The sequence below is a fragment of the Canis lupus genome, chromosome 23 (assembly GCF_048164855.1).
Source record: "Canis lupus baileyi chromosome 23, mCanLup2.hap1, whole genome shotgun sequence".
NCBI classification, from domain to species: domain Eukaryota; kingdom Metazoa; phylum Chordata; class Mammalia; order Carnivora; family Canidae; genus Canis; species Canis lupus.
The window spans coordinates 21386386-21407042 of NC_132860.1; the positions used below are offsets into that span (position 1 = coordinate 21386386).

The 20657-nt window shown below is 46.7% G+C and overlaps 1 protein-coding gene across 3 annotated transcripts; it reads right to left on the reverse strand.

Annotated features, from left to right (window-relative positions):
• Positions 1–558: 558 nt before the first annotated feature.
• CNGA4 (cyclic nucleotide gated channel subunit alpha 4) lies at positions 559–20539 on the reverse strand. Of its 3 annotated transcripts, XR_012015626.1 has the most exons (8): positions 15773–16676; positions 15531–15632; positions 15221–15327; positions 14263–14908; positions 13156–13505; positions 11329–11424; positions 4678–4960; positions 559–1205 (listed from the first exon to the last, which is right to left on the reverse strand). XR_012015626.1 is itself a non-coding variant. In XM_072794296.1 (7 exons), the coding sequence occupies exons 3-7, from the start codon at positions 15572–15574 to the stop codon at positions 10964–10966; spliced, it is 1608 nt and encodes a 535-aa protein (XP_072650397.1). In that variant the 5' UTR covers positions 15575–15632; positions 19947–20073; positions 20365–20539; the 3' UTR covers positions 9859–10963. The 3 variants fall into 3 exon arrangements, 2 of the variants coding, with proteins under 2 accessions (XP_072650397.1, XP_072650396.1); XM_072794296.1 differs by lacking the exons at positions 559–1205; positions 4678–4960; positions 15773–16676 and adding exons at positions 19947–20073; positions 20365–20539 and having other exon boundaries at positions 9859–11424; XM_072794295.1 differs by lacking the exons at positions 559–1205; positions 4678–4960 and having other exon boundaries at positions 9859–11424; positions 15773–16675.
• Between the last annotated feature and the right edge of the window lie 118 nt (positions 20540–20657).

Below are 20657 nucleotides of genomic sequence, written 5' to 3' on the forward strand. Positions count from 1 at the left end.
AAGCCAGGGATTTGGGGCATTGGAATTCAGGTGCTCATACTATGATGCTTCTAAGAATGAGCAAAAGTTTTACTGAGTTTCTCTGACTACCTTCTTTCTCTCATTTTACACAATATTTTTTTCCAATGTTTTTGGGCTCGTAAAATCTCTCATGTCCTCTCCCCACCCCTCCATGCTCATATACCATCCTTCACTCACAATAAATAACCCGGTCCTCCCACTTCACAGAGAAAATAGTAACTATCAGACAGCAACTCCCACCAGCGAATCTGTTCCATTTTGGACATGGTAAGTTTCAGATGCTTATTAGACATCTAAGTAGGAATTCCAGTAGGAAGCTGAATATACAGGTTGCATAGGAAATAATGCAAACCATAGAATTAATGATAGTGTGTTAATCCCTCGGCCGAAGCATAGATTTGTAACCCCCTCTGCTCCCCTCTGCTCCCCTCTGAAATTGGCCTTTGGTGAGGGATTCAGGGCTTTCCCCATATCTTCTCCCCCACCTTAATCGAGGGGTGCTTTTTCCTTCCTCCTCAAGTCCCTTTTTGCACCCTCACAACCCAATACTTCCTTGCTTTGGCCAGAAGCCATCAGGTAAGGTTGGAAAGAGTCTCTGACTTCCCTCGTTTAGTTTGGAACCACATTTACTCACTCTCCACCAGCCTGGGAATGAATATTGGGTCCTCAGCCCTGCCACCCTCTGCAGTCATCATCAGCTGATGCCGTTTTTTAGCTCAGGTTTTGATAAAGTGAAAAGAACAGTCACCAGGGGTATTCAGACCTGCCAGCTCTCAAAGTGCTTAGTGGTAAAACTTGGAGAAAGGCCACAGAAGACACTTGTAAGCACACACGATCCCTCTGAATGAATTGTTTTCTTTTCCTGTAATTGCTTTTGCTTTTAACAATTGAAGAAGTTTTAAACAGGGTTCTCATGTGGTCATCTTACAATCCATTTGGGTCTAGTTTGGAATCTGACAACTGGAACGAAAAGAACCTTGGATTTGGTGCATACTTTGGTTTTGGTGCTGCTGTGTCTCATGGTCCTCAGCAGGGATCGAGAAAGAACTCAGTGTGCACAGCAGATCCCCGAAATTGGCGGGCTTGACTTCCTGGCAAATTGCTGCATTTTTCCACTTTTCTGTTCAGGACCACTAAATGCTGAAATGTGGATGCATACCGAAATAAAAGCGATTCATTGTGTTCTAAAAAAAAAAAAAATGATAGTGTGTTAAATAAGAAGAAATGAGAAGCCAGGTCAGAAGTCTGGGAAAAAACCATATTTAAAGGTTGAATTGAGAAAGTCCGACCTGGGAAAGAGACCAAGAGTAGTAGACAGAGAGGTGGGAGGAAAAGAAGGGGAACAGCCATCATAAAAAAGAAAGGAAAACTAATAAAAGAGAAAGAAGGATGAGGGAGAAGGAGAAGAGAGAAACGGAGAGAGAAAGGAAGGGGAGGAGAGAGAATGAGAAGTTAATTTCTAATGCAAGATTTCTAAGAAGGCAGGGGAGGTATGGAATCCACAGCACGTGTGGAAGGTTCTATCTTTCAATAGGGGTAAAGACTCAATTGTAAGAGGAAGTTAGAAGAGAATAATCATAGATGGAAAATAAGTCACTGCCAACCAGCTAACAATTATTATTTTCTAGACACCATGGCAGCTAAGTGTGGCTTTATGACCACGTTCTGGACAGTGGTTGTGGGCAAAAGTTATAAGTACAGCTTCAAGATCAAGCTTTTACAGGAGAGGAGTGGACTGCTTCTTCCTCATTGTCCTTTCCTGTAGGTTGAATGTGAATGTGAGGGCAAGCCATCTTCAGTCATGCCATGAGGGTGACACACTAGGGATGGCAGAGTGATAAGATGGTAGGAGCCTGGGTCTCCTATACTCAAGCCATTTTACTACCCCACGTTTTCTTGTATGAAAAAGAAACTGCAATCTTAAGGCCCTACATATTTTCTCTTCTTGCCATAACAACTTGTTCTGCATCTTAATTAACATAGTAGATGCATAGATTTAATGGGAGCTGCTGTCTTATATTTTTCTATTTTCTCTGTGGAGTTGGAGATCTGGTTATCAGTGAGTGGTGTATGTATGGGTGTGTGTGTGTGTGTGTGTGTGTGTGTGTGTGTGGAGAGGACTGAAATTCTAGTAGTCAAGGTGGTTTAGGAAACCTGTATAAAATGGGAAAGGAGAAATAGACGCTGGAGGAATATAATAAGATAACTGGGAAAGTATTGAGGACCGACCTAAGAGTTAATGACTGAATTTCTAGTGGTATCAGTTTTTCCAGCAGAGCTCAGAGGGATGCAAGCATGAAGAATGTTGATTGTTCGGTTCATCCAAAGTTGAGATTTTGCCAGTTGGGTGGGATGGAAAAGCAAAGGGACCAAGGCACAATGATGGGCCATGAAATCTTAGCGGGACGTTGAAAAGACAGAACTATGAAGTAAGAAACAAAGTCTAGCATGAGTAATAAATAAGTCGGCTTCAGAAAGTTGGAGTTGTCAGCAGTGAAAAAGGAAAGAGAGTAGTGCAAAAAACATATCGAGGAGTGACGAGGAGCAGGGGTGTATTGAGAGTGAAGCAGCTGCATCAGTGAGTGCAGAGGGCCCCAAATCTGTGTACCGAGTTGTGAAAGGAAGAGGAGCCACGCCTTTCTGTAGAGGGTGTACCATCCTTAGAGGATTGCTGTCTTTAGTTAACATGGGACTTGGGAGAGTGTCCAAAGAAGCTGATGTTGAAAGATGGTTACTGAGGATGAAAATTCTCTGAGAAGCTTTCCGGAGTTAGGCACCTCTCCTATGGTCTTCTGTAACACCTTGTACCTCTTGTTATGGTAATTCTTACAATGACAGGTTTTATTTTTTAATTTTTATATTATTTATTTTTTAATTTATTCATGAGAGAGAGAGAGAGAGAGAGAGAGGCAGAGACACAGGCAGAGGGAGAAGCAGGCTCCATGCAAAGAGCCAGATGTGGGACTCGATCCTGGGACTCCAGGATCATGCCCCAGGCCGAAGGCAGGCACTAGACCACTGAGCCACCCAGGAATCCCCAAAACAGGTCTTATAATTGTCCTTTTGCTTGCCTGTATTCCAAGGCTCTGGCTCCTGCCATTTCCTCCAACAGGTTCTCAAACCACTCTCTACACTATTCTCATTACTTGTTTGCTGTCTTTATCCTCAAAGAACCTTGAATTGCTTATAGTTTCATGGTGTGTTCCATGTTGTTCATCACCCTTGTACCTCGCTCATACTGTCCCCTCTAAATGCAGATGGGTGATGGAGAGGTGGTGAATATAGATTGTTTCAAGAAGATGGTTCATTAGAGGAAAAAAAAAAAACACTTCCAAGGGATAGGCAAAGTGGAGAAGGGAGAATAAAGTGTGCAGAGGAGGGTATGAAAATGAGGTGCCGAGAGGGTGGAAGTTCATTTCTCAAAACCGGGAAATTCCATCTATGCCAGGGATTAAGTCAGCATTTAGGGAGATTGGGATTGCTCAGGATCAGAGCAAGGAGGGAACTGCAAACTCAACATGGGTGCCAAGAGGAAAGAGTCCTTGACCCTTATCCCAGAACAAGTCAGAAACCTAAGAGGTCAAGGAAGCAAGTGGAAGATGTCCTGACATAGGGCCAAGATCAGTTCTGAGGGAAGTTGCTATTGTGACTCAAGCCTTGATCTGCCAAGGTTGTCAGGTTTTTTGGTTTCTGTGTGTGTGTGTGTGTGTGTGTGTGTATTTTGAAGGGGAGTGCTGGCCCACCTAGTTTGACTCTTATAGCTAGAATAATTTACCTTTCCCTTGGGGAAGTCTCGATCACCTAGCTACTGCCACACTGGCTCAAGTGTGGGCACATGATCCTTCTTTCAATATTCTGTATCACAATTGAGATAAGAGGGGAACGTTTAAACAACACTTCAGTAAATGTTCTGGGGAAACAACTAAAGAGAGGAGAATATAGAGCCTAATGTACAGTCCGATAACCTGCTTTATAAGGTATTGCTTATTCTAGGGATCTTGCAGGCCCACAAAATTTATCAGTGCTTTTACCCAGGAAACCCAGTATTCACACACAGAGTGGTGTGAGGGTGGTGGGATAGGTCTGCCTCCAGCACCTCTGGCTTTGACACACACTGCACACACCCCCTCCCCCAAGCTGGGATCCAGTGCTAGGAGCAGAACCAGTCACAGATTAGTCCTTGAGATGCCCACTCACCCACTGGCTCAGTCCCTCCCTCTGTGGCTCATTAAGTTGCCTTCTCTCCACATCTTTCAAGGCCTTCTCTTGTCTGCATTTCTGTGATGTGCAGATATGTTTCTGTGCTGTGCTGCTGCCCACACACTCCCTGCCCACGTAGGAGGCTCTTCTCTTGGGATAATTAAAGAGGGAACAGGCAGAGAAGACAGACGGACTGGAGCCAGAGGAGGCAGAGATGTTGGTCAGAGGAAAGAAATGACAGAAAGTATCCCCTTCTGGAGCCCGGGGCTTGTCCTAGGGAGAGCAGAGCGCACACACAGGGGCTGGCTCTCACTGATGGTTACACTTGGCTTCAGACATGGGCTCTCGTGAGTAGGCCGAGAGGGGCCTGAATCTCTTGGGTCAGGGCCTCATTTGAAAGCTAAAAAAAGCCACAGGAAGGCTCACTCACCAGAGAGAGGGCTTCTATGAACACACCTGAGTTATTAACTGGTGGGGCCCTCGGACACCTGTTGGTGAACAGCAAGGTTGAGGACAACAAGCGAAGATACTCAAACTGGAATGACAATGCCAGACACAGAGAGGGCCCATGCGTGTTTGATGAAAAGCACGAGGATTTTCCACCCTGTAGGAGAGGGCATCCTGAATGTTCTCAGCCATTCAGTAGGGCGGCCCCTAGCAGGGCTGCCTCAGCGTCTGCCTTGGCACAACTTCGTCTGTAACGGCTTTTGGCATCATCACTGCTGCATCTTAGGCTTTGCTAAAAAATCAAGAGTTTTAACAAACCAGTTAAGACCACAATTCTGTCCCTAAGATCCCATTTCTCTGTCCCTAAGATTCTAGTTCTGCCAGCTTTAGGAGGCCAGGGCAGGAGGTAGAAGGAGGGAGGGAAGGGGAGCCCTGCGCCCTCTGCTGTCCAGACCTGGCATTGCCAGTACAGGCCAGAGGCCCCGGGCTGAGCGGGGCCAGACAACTTGTGCCCCCCTTGCCTCTGCTAGAGGGGTAGGAATAATCATCATAGCCACTGTTCATTATTAAGCACTTGCTATTTGTCAGGCATCAGCAGGAAGTTTACAGTCATTATCTCATTTACATTTTAATTCTCCAAGCATTTCTTTCAACAACACTAAACGATTGTGCAGGAGGCTGAGTCCCCCAGCAAGTAATTGATATTTCAGAACTAAAATCTGACTTGGATTGGTTCCAAGCTCTTTCCCATCTGTTGTGCTTTTAGGCCAGCCTAATACTTGTCCTGTCTTAAGCCTTGACTCTGACCCCAGCTCTAACTCGGCTTAACCATCCTTCTCTGATCAGAGATTCAGGCCAAACCCTAGCTTCAGCCTCAAGCTCGAATCCACCCACCTTGCCTTCTGCTCCTGGCACCTAGTGTTTGCACCAGATCTTTCCTTGGGTTGGATGGCCCTTTTCCCTATGAATCTGATTTCCTCCCAAGCTTGATACTTAATTTCCATCTGTCTTTTGGGCGAGCAGCCAAGCTCTCAGAAAGAAAAAGATAAAGTGGGGAGGCTGAAGAAGCCTCTGTGTGTGTGTGGGTGGGGTGGGTGGGTGTGGGTGTAGCTAACTGGGAATGTTGAGGAGGAGTGCACATTTCAAATCTTAGCCAGGCCAAGGTGCCCTGAGGTCATGATCCCAGGAAAGAAGTGGGTGAGGCCTAGATTCTGTGGGAGAGACAAGCGCTAAGCAAGAAGCCTCTGGGCTCTCAGGAGCAGGTCCTTGGACCGTTCGTATAGGAGAATTACAGCTCACCCTTGAGGGAATCTAGCAGCCACTCCAAAAGTTCTGCCCTCCTCCCACAGCTCCATGTGTGCAGATGCGAGAGCTGTGCTCTTCTCCAGAGCACTGGGTGGTCCTTTGTCTTTGGCTGCAGCCCTGATACCAACACTTCGGCACATTGGGCAGGCTTGTTGGTGATTCACAAGCTTTGCTCCACACTACTGGCTTCTTCTCTCTTGGTTACCCCCAATACTGCTACTGCTCGCAGTAGTCATTCTTAAGAAAGGTAGGAGCTTGCCTGGCCTCAGTCTCAGCTGAGGTGGTCCCTTTACTTATCTCCCTAAAGGAAACAGTAAGGCAGACCTAGGTTTTGTATTCCATGTGATTTGGGACCCCTGTGATATTGGGCAGATTTTCTGATCTCCCAGAGCCTTGGTTTCCTCATTTTAAGAGGTGGCAGTAGTCTCATCTTTCTCATGTAGTTGTGCGGATTAGTTGAGACAATGCACTTCATCCAGGACCTGGAATATAATAGCTTCTCAATAAGTCATATCTAATATTTTTAGTTGCTCTATGGACTTCAGTTTCCTGATCTGGAAAAACAAGCCTAATAATAATTTAAGCTTCCTAACGTTGTTATAAGAGATAATGAGGTAATGTATGAGATAGCAGTTACAAATGATTCCATAATAGTATGTAAAAAAAAAAACTGAATCTTTCCTTGATTCCCCAAATCAGACAATTCTCATCTAAGCTTTTAACCACCCAGCTTATGGAAGCTTTAATCTCACTTTGTGTTTTCTGGCTTTCTTTTCCACTCTCTTTTCCCACAGTTTAGCTTCTTGCAAAAAGTCTCTGTGGGTTTTCTGTTGGACAGAATCTTTGGGGGAGAGGAAGGCCTGGGCTTAGAGACCGTACTGGGTTATACAGAGAATGCACCTTGCTCAAGGCTGTGTTCCCTCTAGGTGGTGCTGCTTTGAGGCTCCAGGGCCACTGAGCCAGTGTAATCTTTCTCCAGTTTCAAGGACTCAGTTTGTATTGTTCCTTATTCTGGGCCCCTGTGAAAGTGGGGTCCAGGGTGTTTTCCTCCCCAGAAACCCTGTGATAGGTGGAATTTTGGCTTCCCTTTCCTTGTCCTCTGGTGTTACTCCTGGCTTATGGCAAAAAAGGACTTTGTGGGTGTAAATAAGATTAATAATCAGCTGACCTTAAATTAGAGAGATTATCCTAGATTATCTAGGTGGACCTAGTCTAACCATATGAGCTCTAAAAAACAGACATCTTTCTCAGCCTTGCAATAGAAGGGGAAGTAAGAGATTTGAAGAGTGAGGAAGTTTTACAAGAACAACTTTGTTGGCTTGAAGATGAAGGGGCCATGTGTCAAAGAAACAGGTCTCAGTTTTACAACCAAAAAGGAATTGTATTCTGCTAATAACCTCAGTGATCCAGGAAGCAGATTCTTTCCCAGAGCCTCCAGAAAAGAGACCAGCTCACCCAACACCTTGATTTTGGCCTTGGAGGTCCTGAACAGAGGGCCTAGTTGAGCCACACTGTGTCAGAATTTCTGACTCCCAGAATTTTGAAATATAAACAAGTGTTGTTTGAAGCTGTTCAACTCATGGTAACATGTTATAGCAGCAAAAGAAAACTAATATAATGCTCAAGAATCCCATTCCTTTTCTTAGTCTTGGGGAATCCCCTCTCTTTAGGCTCAGAAGCTCCTGCTTCTTCAACTCTAAAGGTCTCACAGACAATTGGGCACAATTCACCTAGAATCCTGGTTGTCACCAACAAAAGATATGGCAGGGAGTTTCTGAAAATCTCTATTTTTGACTCTGTAATTCAACAAGTTTTGGGGCATCCGGGTGGCTTATTTGGCTAAGCATTCGACTCTAGGTCTCAGCTCAGGTCTTCAACTTGGGGTTGTGAGTTCGAGGCCCGCATTGGGCTCAATGCTAGGCGTGGGGCCTACTTAAAAAAAAAAGCTTTAAGTCTAGAGGATACAAAGATTTTGATACTTTCTTATGATGGGAGGAAGGATGAAATGGACAAAACCCAAATGAGTATCTCAATAAAGTTTCCTGCCACATATATTCTTACCCTGGTATCTAATACACAGTAACTAATATTAATATTCCGTCTGTTGTGACCTAATTCAACCCAGTTTGATCCCAAGTTGTCAAAACAGTGTCTGTCATGCAGTGATGGAAATCACTCCAGCAATAGAGGATGCCAGCTTGGAATTGCTGATATTCAAGATGTCTTTTGGCATGGTGGCTCCACCCTGAGGAACCCTCCGCATCCTGAAATAGCAGAGGCAGAGCTAGATGCACATCTGGCCCCAGAAGAGTTTTGTTTCTCCATCTGGGACAGGAAAGATGGTCAGTTACCACCCTCCTCGTGCTGTAGACAGGATTCTATGGGGGGGTGGTAGGAGCCACCTGTTCTAAGAGAGCCTTCCTTCTCTTGGAACAAGTGTGCACATTGTAGTGTGTCAATGGAAAGCTTATTCTCAGCTCCCTAAATCCATCAGGTACACGAAAATGGCCTGTATAAGATATCCACCCATTCTAGCTCAACACAGTTTGAGGGCAGAGACGGTAGGTACATCTCTTAAGAAATCGACATACATCTTTCTCCAACTTTGGGTCTTTATCTATTTCAACTCCCATCTCTTTGGTTGTCAAGTACATAGTTGAGGACATACTATGTGTCAGGGACAGTTTTGGCCCTGAAGATACAGAGATGAACAAGATAGACTTAGTGCCAGCCTTCATATTTTGTGAGGAAGAGATGACAAATAACCCCATATTTTTAAAAGAATTAATGCAATGACTTGTAGTGCCTTCTGACACCTGGACTCCAGCCACAGCCTCAGTTCCTATGGTTCTGTGAGAAAGTTTTGTTCCCAGTCTCTCATGTCTGGGTGCATCTGTGTTATCTGCATCCACTATATTCAAAAGGTTGTCCAGTTTTGAGGACACCAACAGTTCTGAGGGAATGTCTCCATGACTAAACATCAGCAGATACTCCCACACCTCCTGCCCTGTCAGCACTAAGGGCCCTACCCTCCATTCTCTTGTACTACCTGTAATAATAATTCTTGATATTCTGTAATCATGGGCCAACCTGATCTGTGGTCTCACTTTCACGGGTTTTTGAAAATTGTATTACTAGCTATCCAACCATAAGCTCCCAAATCTTCCTGCCCAGGAAGTGGATGTCCCCACCTAAAAACTTTCCAGAACTAGCAAAAAGAGTTTTTTGCCCATTTTTTTTCCCCTTGCTCCTTCTGCTTTCTCATCACCCTGGTGCTTCCCTGGGTGGCCCTGCATGGTGGTGTGCCCCTTCCTCTTGGGGACTGTAAGTAATAAATTCTTCTTTCAGTGGCATTGACCGCTATGTGTCATCACTCAGTCATACTGATGAATTAAATCCAAGGTACGTTTTAAAACACCACCTGGCACAGCTTAGACCAAAGACTGGCCAGGCCCTGGAGGAGCTCAAGTTGTGACTAGGGTGGTTATGATCTGGAGATTCCCCCCAGAGACCCCATGACACTCTCTCTGCCCCAAGTCTGCAGACCTCTGTCCAAGTATGCCACAGTTACTTAAAAACTCCCCAAACACTAATCTCCAGTGGTTTCCAATCATGATGTTCTACTCCACCTAGTCCCTATCTGCTGCTCTGTATTATAAAATACCATATAGGACAGCCTGGGTGGCTCAGCGGTTTACCGCCACCTTCAGTTCAGGGCCTGATCCTGAAGACCCAGGATTGAGTCCCACGTCAGTCTCCCTGCATGGAGCCTGCTTCTCCCTCTGCCTGTGTCTCTGCCTCTCTCTCTCTCCGTGTCTCTATGAATAAATAAATAAAATCTTTAAAAAAAACCCAAAGAGTAAAAAAAAAAAGTAAACCCCCAAAAGTAAAAAAGTAAAAATACCATATAGAGGGACGGTTGGATTTCTGCCAGCACCAAAGCCAGCTCCAACAACTGACAGAGTAGAGCAGGGCTAGGTGAGTGGCCCTGTGAACTATCCTCCCTGTGAAATCAGTCCTGAACATGAAGTAGCTCTATTCTGCCCTCAGGCTCCAGGACTGGGCCAGAGGAAGGAAGAAGGAGAAGAGGTGTCTACTCTGGTCCACTAAGCTAGGTCAAATCACTCAGAGTTCACAAAGTTAAAGATACATACTCTGGAATGAAATATAATGGTCAGTGTGTATATGTGACTATTATCTATGAGAGCATGTGCACACTTACATCATGTGATTCATGATCCTGCTTTGCCTTGGCTCAGCACTGATTCTCAATTTATCATGTATCCCAGGCCCCTGTTGAATCAAATCTACCAACTACTACACAGCGCATGCTCTTTTTTCCGGGTGACTCAGAATTCAGACAGAATTCATCCTGGCCCTCTATTGGCTTTGCCTTTTCCTGTCACTCCCAAAAATGCTTAATGAGGAGGCAAATACTTTATTGAAGTGCAACTTGCAGGCTACATTTGTGAACTCCCTTGTGAGAGGCATTTAAAGGATATCTGTAAAGAAAAGGGCTCTAGGTGTGTTTCTGTGTGTTCACAAGGGTGTGCACACCTGTGGAGGGCATTTGTGTGTCTATTGGTGTGTGTCTCAGTATATGGGTCTTTATGAGGTGCATGAATGCATATGTATTATGTGGGTATAAGACATACCTATGTTTGTGAGAAAGCATATGTGTTCTGAAAATGGGAACTCGAGAGTATTTTATATGGAATGCAGTCTTGAGTGCAATATGTGTATATGCAACTGTGTGTCTATGTGTGTGTCTGTGTGTCTATATGTATATGGGTGTGTCTATGTGTGTATGGGTGCGCTGGGGAGTGGGATGCGAATGGGTGCTATACTCCTATATCTCTAGGTGAGCATTTATACCCCCAATTCATTCCCATCTCTGAACCTAGCAGACAGGATAGCAGAATTTCTGCCGGCAGGCTTTCCTACAACTCTGGATTCCCTTGGAAGTAGGGGTCCTAGGGATAGGAATGGGTCACTCTGGGTCTGGGAGTCCCTCCTGGCCAGTCCTGCCTTTTCCACCCTGGGAAGTTCCCTCCCCAGGCTCGCCCTCATCATCAGCTTCAGCCATTTCCTCAGGCATTGGCCACTCTCGAGTCTGCCACTCTAGCCGTTCAATGCGATAAGCGATCTTGAGTGCACTGGATTCCAACTCAGCAAGGAGGCGAGCAAATTTGGTCTGTAGATCATCAAGTTGCTGGTCGAGGCCTCGTAGTCGAGACTCTGTGGCTTCCTGTAGGGCAATCTCAGCTGCCTCAGCATTTACATCCAACTTGTTCATTTTGAGCAGGATCTCACGGCCCTTTTCTTCCATGACAACCTGGGCCTTTGGATACTCACTCAGGACTTCCCGCAGGTCCTCCTTGCTCAGGCAAAACAGGTCTGAATAACCTAGACTCTTGATGTTGGCTGTGCGGCGGTTCCCAGACATGTTTCCTGTGGCCCATGGGCAGACACATGGGAGGACAGTTAATTAGGATAGGTGTCAGGGGTTTTTCATTCCTGAACCAGGACCCCTACCTCTGTATTTGTGCTTTCAGGCTTCTCTTTCTGCTTTATTAATTCTTTCATTTACTCGTTTACTGGGGACCAGGCCCTGAGATGGGTGGGTAATAGTGATGTGCCTGCAAGAATTCAGTCTAGAGGTGTTAGACATCTAATGGGATAGGAATAGTAACAAAACAGTATATAGCTGGTGCAGTGTAGAGGTGTGCATCCAATGCTGTGGGAAGACTGGTAAAGAGTCCCTGACAAGCTGGCAGAAACTTTGAGGAAGCCTAGAGGGAGTGATGTCTGACTGAGCAGGGGTCAGAGGGGGAGGGCTGGGGGAGGGAAGAGATATCCAGGCAGAGGGAGGAGTATGAGCAGAGGGAGATGTAGGTAGGAGACAGGTGGCTGCAGCAAACTGTAAGCAGTCCAGAGGGGCTGAAGTACAAAGTGTGAAGAGAATGGAAAGAGGAAGGGAGAGCAGGGCACACTGGGTGTGGTAAACCACTACAGGGAGTTTACACCTTATTCTGAGGGCAGTGGGAAAGTACTGAAATATTTTGAGCAAGGGAGCTGTATTCACATTTTTAGGAAGGTATTGGTGAGGGGTTGCGGGGAAGATACGTTAGGCCGAATGCTGCAAAGCTCAGAGGAACTACCCTTTGTGAACACTTGCTATGCTTTAGACACTGTGCTGATGCCTTATCCATAGAACTCATTTAATCCTCACAAATAGCCCTTTGGGTTTTTTTTTTTTTTTTTTTTTTTTTATTTTTATTTATTTATTTATTTATTTATTTTTTGCCCTTTGGGTTTTTGATATCATCCCCTATTGGATAGATGAGAAAACTGAGGCCTAATAAAGGGAAATGACTTGTCCAAAACCAGGTAGACAGCAGCTGACCGCATCCAGGAAATGGAGCTTGAAGGGTCCTTGGAGGCCAGATGTGAGGCCCTTGGCACAATTAGAGAGTGCAATCCCCAGGCTGACAGCCCCGTGGCTTCAGTCAGTGACAGCGCACTCACTCCTTGCCATGTCCCCCCATCTCCTGGGGCCTCAGTGTCTTTGCTTGTGTTTAGGCATACCGACACCTACTGCGCAGGTGGATAAAAGGAATCGGCGTGTCAGCGCTTAGTACTTGGCCTGGCCTGGAGTTGGTGGAGAGAACGGCAATGCCTTCCTTCTAACCTCCTTTCCATCTGGCTGTGAGAAAGTTTCTTGTACTGACTCCAAGTGTGTGTACCTATTATCTCAATGGCCTTGGACAGTTTCCCAAACATCTCTGTACCCCTATTTCCTTACATTTAAAATACAGGTAATGGTACCTACCTGAGTTACTGTGAGAATTTAGTGAGTTTGTACTTGTGAAGCACTTTGAACATGGCAAGTGGTGAGTGTGGCAATAAATATCATCTCTGTCACTTTCCACTGGTCTGTTGGTGCCTTGGGTTGACAGCCACAGAGCAGATCTACTTCCTCTTTCCAAGGATCCACCTTGTATGCTAACCTTGGCTCGGCTTCTTCTCAGGGTACAGACCCTCTGTGTCCTGCTTTTCTAGTGACTCAGGCAAGGGGGCAGGTTTCCTTAATCTGTAGGCCCTGGAGTACCACTTAGTGTCAGTGCAGGGTTCTGCTGTCCCCTCCCAGCCCTGTCCTGGAACAAACACTGGGGTGCCTACCTTTGATGTTGATGATGCTGATCTCCCCAAAGTAGAGCCCTGCACCAAGCACAGCATACTGTGTGACGCCATCATCTGCCACCACAGCCAACTGACCCTCACGGATGATGTACATCTCCCGGCCAATGTCCCCCTTGCGGCAGACATATTCTCCCGGCGAATAAGTCTGGGGCTGCAGCTTCAGTACCAGCTCCTCTAGCAGGCTGGCCTCACAGTTCTGGAAGATCTGCACCCGACTCAGAGTAGACAAGTGTACAGATACAGCCACTTCTGCCCGCAACCGCTCAGGCAAGTGCTGTAAGATGGCTACCTCGTTGGTCATCTTCTTGTTGATCTGCAAGTGCTGGTACCTGGGGACAAGGGCAGCAATTGTTCTTCACCAGCTCCTTAGATGCCTAACTCTATTCCTTCCGTTAGGATTCAGCTAAGCCTCAGCCAAGGGCCCAGTCACACTGAGATCTCACAGGGGTCATGGGAATACTTGACAGTTGGCTGATGAATATCTTCACTCCAGGGTCACTACACAGATATGTTTTGACCTCTTTTCCCTTACCCAGGGCCTGAAAGCCTCCAGTCGACAATGAATAAGATACCTTTTACCTACGGTCAAACTTTACCCCACCCACCATTCAGTGATGCCTTGTACCATCCCACTGCTACCTACTTCAATCACCAAACCCTGTATTTAACGGCCCCCTGCTTGAGTTCCTCTACTTGCTGACATTTCCTTTTGTTTATCCCATAATATGGACAACTATGACATAGTCAACCATTTTGTTGGCCATCCTCTGGCAAGTCTTGCTCTTCTCCCTTTAGCCCTTCCAGGGACTTCTGAGCCCTACCAGGCAGTGGCAGTTTTTATTCCAGGTTATCCTTCCTTGTGTATGAGTTCCTCTCCCTATAATCTCTTATCCAACCCAGTCCCCTAAGTCCAGATGCAACTAGTGGAAGACATTCTTTTCTAAGCCCTGCCCAGTGAACCTCTCAATGAATGCCATGCTTTAGTTGCCCTGCCTGGCCTGCTAGGCAGTAAGGACCCAGCCACCTTTCTCAGGCTTTATCCAGGACACCTCTCCCTGTTCTGGTCTGGGACCCCAGCATCCTCACCAGTCAATAACTCGCCGCTCCAGTCGGCGATTGACATGCTGCTGCTTCATGTACTTCTTCACCAGTGCATGGTCTGGATAGAAAGCTGCATCTGCAGTGTTCATGTTGTAGATGACAGAGCTCATGCTACCCATGATGGTGGCAAAACCCATGACAGCCAGTAGGAAGTCGCCCACCATGAAGAGGTACTCCTCCTCCCGCGCTGGCAGCGGCGTATCACCCACAGTGGTCAAGATCAGCGTGGAGAAGTAAAAGCTATAGAGGTACTGGCGCCGCAGACGCTCAAAGCCAGGCTGTGCGGGGTCAGGGTACACCCAGGCATCACGCCCGAAGCCCAGGTACCGGGACAGGGCAAAATATAGACAGCTGTTCCAATGGATAACAACAAAAATGTAAAGCATCAGCTTGGTGATGCGAAAGGCGTTTGGATAAGCTGTGCGGGTCTCTGTGCGGTCAAAGGCCTCAAAGAGGCGGGGCGCACGCAGGAAGCGGTTCAGCCTCACTGTAGGAGTGTGTGGGCCCAGACGCAGGAAGGCCAAGTCTGTGGGCATCAGGGAAGCCAGGTCCAAGAAGAAGCTCCAAGTGCGAACGTAGCGACTTGAAATCCTGCCTTTGTCCACCACCAGGATGCCCTGGTCCAAGAATCCTGGGGAGGAGGAGGTGGAGACAGGCTGGGATCAGCCATGAGATGGGGTGAGGTATGGGGCTGAGTCAAGGCACCGCTTACCTCACTAATAAGGCTGAGTGTGGGTGGGCCACCGTAAGACAGGGAGACAGACACGGGGACAGGATAGGGATGGACATAAACTTGCTCCAGGGTTTCTGGGATGGGCATAGGGGTGTTGTGAGCATGGAGGCATGCAAAACTGCTATCAGGGAGGGGGTCACTTCCTTGTGCCTCAAAGACCATCTTTAGGAAGGTAACATGGGACAAAGGGTCAGCCTTGGGCTCACTGACCTGTGTGAAAGCGCACCACGATGTCCAGTAGGTATAGCAGGTCACTTGTGTAGTCCAGCACTAACCAGGCCACCAGATAACTGTGTTGCAAATCAGGAAAGCAGGCTCTGTATGTCAGGGATAGAAAAGGTTGGCTCAAGAACACCCTCTGTGTAATGCAATCTCCCCAAGGCACTCAGCACTTTGCCCTGGGTCCTCTCTGCCATGCTGCCTCTCCCTTGGGTCCTGACCAAGGGCCTGCCCCTTTCCTTGGCCTGACTCTTGAGCTCTTATCTCTGCTTAAGACCCTTCCTTCAGCACCCTGCCGAACCTGCACACGATGATGATGAGATTATACATTACTGGGAAGACCATCGTGTTCAGCCACCAGTAGTAGTGATCCCCAGATGGGTCGAGGACAGGCAGCAACTTCCTGTGGAAAGAAGAGGAGAAGCAGTGCTTCATTTTCTTCACCAGACATTCAATATTGAGTTTGTCACTGGGGGCATCAATAAGAATCAGACTCCATTCAGTTAGGTGGAAAGATGTGACACAGGGACCGGGATCTCTCACCTGGCCTTGGGTGGGGCAGGGGGGCTGGACTCCGTCGTCTTTACTTTGCTGTCCTGGTTCATGCTTCTGTGGCCTGATGCTTGGATGTGAGATACCCAGGGCCTCTGCTGATTGATGGGTGGCTTCAGGAGGTGGGGGCTACTGCTTGCCTGCTTGCCTGCCTTGAAGAGGCTGCCCTTGATCTCCAGCTGTGACTCTTCTCTGACTTCTGAAGCTCTTAGCAACACAACCAGGGCCAGTCCTTACTGAAGGGGCAGAGGCGGTGTGGCTCCAGCGCCCCGCCCTGTCTCCCAGGGCCTGGGCTTACACTTGCCCAGCTAAACATCTCTAATGAGGTCCCTGGAGGAGGTGGGGGTGCATACCTCAGAGGTAAGCCTGGGCCTTGTTTCTTCTCTCACCTGCCAAGCTGAACTACTTAGGGGTCTTCTAAGTCAGCAGAAGCGGGTGCCAGTGTAGGCTCAGTCATTCTGTTTTACTTTGTGTAAATTACCTGCTTGGGCCTCATTATTTATTCATTTAACAACTATTTACAGAATAGCTCATTTATGTCAGGTGCTGAACTAGTCTCTTGGGACAAAGAACGCTTGTCATATCAAATGTGAGTTCTGTTTTCATTTTCTGCACCCAACTTATCTCAATTTTTTTAAAAAACGATTTATTTATTTATTGGAGAGAGAGAGGGAGAGAGAGAGAGAGAGAATAACAGGAGAAGGGGCTGAGGGAGAGAAAGAATGTGAAGTAGACTCCCCTCTGAGCATGGAGCCCAACTTGGAGCTTGATCTCTTGACCCTGAGATCATGACCTGAGCTAAAATCAACAGTCAGACACTTAACTGAGTCACCCAGGCAACCCCACCTTACCTCAATCTTACTGGATGAGTGTGATGGGGGCCCTTCTTTGGGGATTTTGCCCTCATTCCTTTCTTATTACCTCTAGTACCTGATCCCATTAGCTATTTCATATGTTATCTAGATCCTCAACCTTCTTAATTTTCCCCTTTCTATGAGCATGCTTAAATCTCTCCCATAGCAAAACAAACAGTAAAGTCCTAAAAATTCTCCCTCATACTGATGTCCCCTTCACTTCTATCATCTTTTCTCAGTCATAATCAGAATACCTGCTATGTATGTACCAGGCCACTATTATGCTCAATGTTGGGGATAAAAGATGAATGAAACATACTCCCTGCCCTCTAGAAACTCAGAGTTTGGTAGGGGAAATAATCGGGTCGAGAGGCAGTTACATATCAGTTTGATGGGTTTCTCTGTTAGGTGGATATACATACAGCCATTACACTATAAGGAGGGTCCCAACTGAGCCTGGGTTCTGTAGGATGAACAGGAGTTAGGTCTAGAGATGGGAGAACAAAGAGCAAGCAGTAGAGGCAAAGTGCATAGAGGCTTTAAAAAACAAGGGTGATTGGGAGACATCAAATAGTTTCTGTAGAGAATGTGAGGGGCTAGTGGTGCAAGATGAAGCAGGCTGAGGACAGCCCAGGGAGAACTTTCTCAGCCATTTTATAAAGCTAGGGTTTTATCTTAAGGCAATGGAGAACCTGTGGAGTGTTTTGGATAGTTAAGTAATATGGTCAGATATGTGTTTTGAAGAATTTCATGGAAGAAATGTCTATAGTCTCCAACATTTTATTTTTTTTTGAAATCCTCTTTTCCCACAGCTTCTGTGACACCACAGTTTCTTGGTTTTTACTTATTTTTTCTCAGTCTTTTTGTAAGCCAGTCTGCCCATCCTTTCTGTGTTGGTGTTTTTTTTAGGACTATGACCTAGGCCTTTCTCTCTTTCCATGCTCCTAGCTCTCTCTGGCCAATCTTAGTCACCCAAAGGATTTCCTTTCCTACCTAATGACTCTCAGGAACTCGATCTATACCTCTAACTGCTCACTGGATGTCCTCCCTTGGATATTCCACAGTCACCTTTAGCCCATTGGATCTATAACTGAGCTATTTTCCTTTATCTGTTCTTTCTCTTGTAATCCCTCCTTCTGGCCTTCAGCCCAAACATCTAGCACTAGTATTTATTATTATTACTCTCATTATTATTAATGTCATGACATTGTGGCAGTTTCTAAAAATGGCCACAAATTCTTTGACACTCCTCCCTTATGAATGTGTCAGCCAATAGAATATAGCAGGAGTGACTTCTGAGGCTGAATCATAAAAGGCTGTGCAACTTCCTTCTGGTTCTCTTGGGAATTCTCATTGTTTGGAAGCTCCATGTCAGGATACTCCCTCTTGGAACCTAGCTGCCACATTGTGAGAAGTGCAAGCCACAAAGAACAGTTGTGTCTCTGTACTGTGTTTGGCAGTCCCAACTGAGCTCAGCCTTTGAGTTGTCCCAGCCCTTGTTCACATCAGACATGTGAAAAAGAGTGAAGAAGACTCAAATAACTCTAGCCACCAGCCTCAAGTCACTCCCAGGCATTCAGGTGTCTTATAGGAGGCCCCAGGCATTATGGACTAGAGATATACCATTCTTGCTGTATCTTGGTTGAATTCCCAGAATCTATGAGCATAAAGAAATGGTGGTTGTTTTACACTACTTAGTTTGGGATGATTTGTTATGCAGCATAGTAACCAGAACAAACATATATATTAAAAAGTGCACATCTCCTAAGTATATAGATTGATGAATTTCATGAAGTGAACACACCCATGTAAGTGGCCTTCACAAGAACCCTACTCTGCCCCCTTCCAGTCTGTGCTTTCCAAGTGTAATCACTAGCCTGACTTCTAATACCATAGTTGAGTTTTGCCTGTGAATAAACTTATATAAACTAAGCATCAGTTTTTAATTTTTTTCCCTTTCATATTCATCTAGTCCTCAAGCCCTGGTGCCCTACCTTCTAATATCTACATGTCCATTTCTCTGTAACTTTATTACTTCAGTTTGGGCCTTCTCAGTTTGACCATGTATAAAATTCTTTACAGTTCTATGCTATCCCAAGGATAAAATCTGAACTCCTTCACATGGCATGCAAATCTCCTGTTCCTGACCTTTATCCATGTCTTCAGCCTCATTGCTGTGTTTCCTTTGCATGTTGTCTAGGCTCCAGGCATGCTGTACTGATTGTAGTTCCCAGAGCACCTTCCCGCCTGTTGTTCATTCTTCCTTGCCTTAGTATGACTGATCCTTTGGGCTGAAACTTCCATTTCTTCTTTTTAAATGCTTTTTATTTTAAACTAATTTCAGGCTTGCAGAAAGTTGCAAAAAAGGTACAGAAAGTTCCTGTAAACTCCTTAGCCATGTTCCCTTGTTCTCATCTTATATAACTAGAGTACAGTGATCAAAACCAGGGAGTTAACATTGGTACAATACTTTGAAATAAATCACAGACCTGATTTGAAACTTTCATCTCTGTATCTTAGTTTACCACATTCTTGCTTGTTCCTAGACATCATTTACTCATTTTTCTTTGGGAAGATTTTATTTATTTATTCATGAGAGACACACACAGAGAGGCAGAAACATAGGCAGAGGGACAAGCAAACGCAGGACTCGATCTCAGGACCCTGGGATCATGATCTGAGCCAAAGGCAGATGCTCAACTACTGAGCCACCCAGGTGCCCCAGACATCATTTACTCCTGATGGTTTTCCTAAGCCCCTTCGCCCTTCTTTCCCTTCATACACACAAGCCATGCTAAGTGCTGCTCTTTGATAGCAATTATTACACTATATTGCAATGGTCTGTCTTAAGAGAATATGTGGTCTATGTATACAATGGAATATTCCTCAGCCATTAGAAATGACAAATACCAACCATTTGCTTCGACGTGGATGGACCTGGAGGGTATTATGCTGAGTGAAATAAGTCAATCGGAAAAGGACAAACATTATATGGTCTCATTCATTTGGGGAATATAAAAATTAGTGAAAGGGAATAAAGGGAAAGGAGAGGAAATGAGTGAAAATATCAGTGAGGGTGACAAAACATGGGAGACACCTAACTCTGGGAAATGAACAAGGGGTAGTGGAAGGGGAGGTGGGCGGGGGGTTGGGGTGACTGGGTGACGGGCACTGAGGGGGGCGCTTGGCGGGATGAGCACTGGGTGTTATTTTATATGTTGGCAAATTGAACTCCAATAAAAAAAACTAAAAAAAAAAAGGGCTGAGGTCTTGCAGGACAGAGATGGGTTCTAGTTGATCTGGAATCTTGCCTGGGGTGGGGGTGCTTATTCCTTGCTCCTTGAGTGACTGAACAAGACGGTGTCCAAGGCGAATCACGGGACAGCGGGTGTTGGGAAGCTAGGAAGGGGAGGTCATCGCCCCGGCACTGTCCAAGTCCTGCGCGCAGTTGGGGCAAAAACGACCTGGTCTGTTTGCAGTCAGCGCTCTCTTGGGCTCAGCTTTTCCATAGGCCCCGCCCACCCCTGACTCCTCCCCGCAGGCCCACCCTTCGCTCTAGCCCCGCCCCCCGGCCCACTCTTCCACCCTCAGCACCGCCCAGGACCATTGGCTCCGCCCCCCACGGAGTCTCCCGGGCTCAGCTCCCTCCTCAGCCCCGCCCCTGGCCTGTCCCTGCCTCTTAGAGTCGCGGCCCTCCCTCAGGTCCCGCCTTCTGCCCTCCGGTTCGACCTTTCCTCCTCAGGCTCCGCCTCCGCCCTACGGGCCTCCGCCTCCCCAGCCGTCTTTCCCTGTGACACGCTGGAGTCCTTCAGAGGGGTGGGGTTTAGGGCGCGAGGGGGCGGGGCCCGGGGAAGAGGCGGGGCTCCTTGCTCGGAATGCCGTCGGCGGCCCCGCCCCTGCGCTCGGCCGTTGCCAGGAAACAAGCTTCGACGCTCCGGCTCTGGACGGGTCCAGCCAATGAGCTGGCACGCCACTGCCCAGCGGTGCGTCGCTGGGCGGTTACGTGGGGTGCGCGGGGGCGC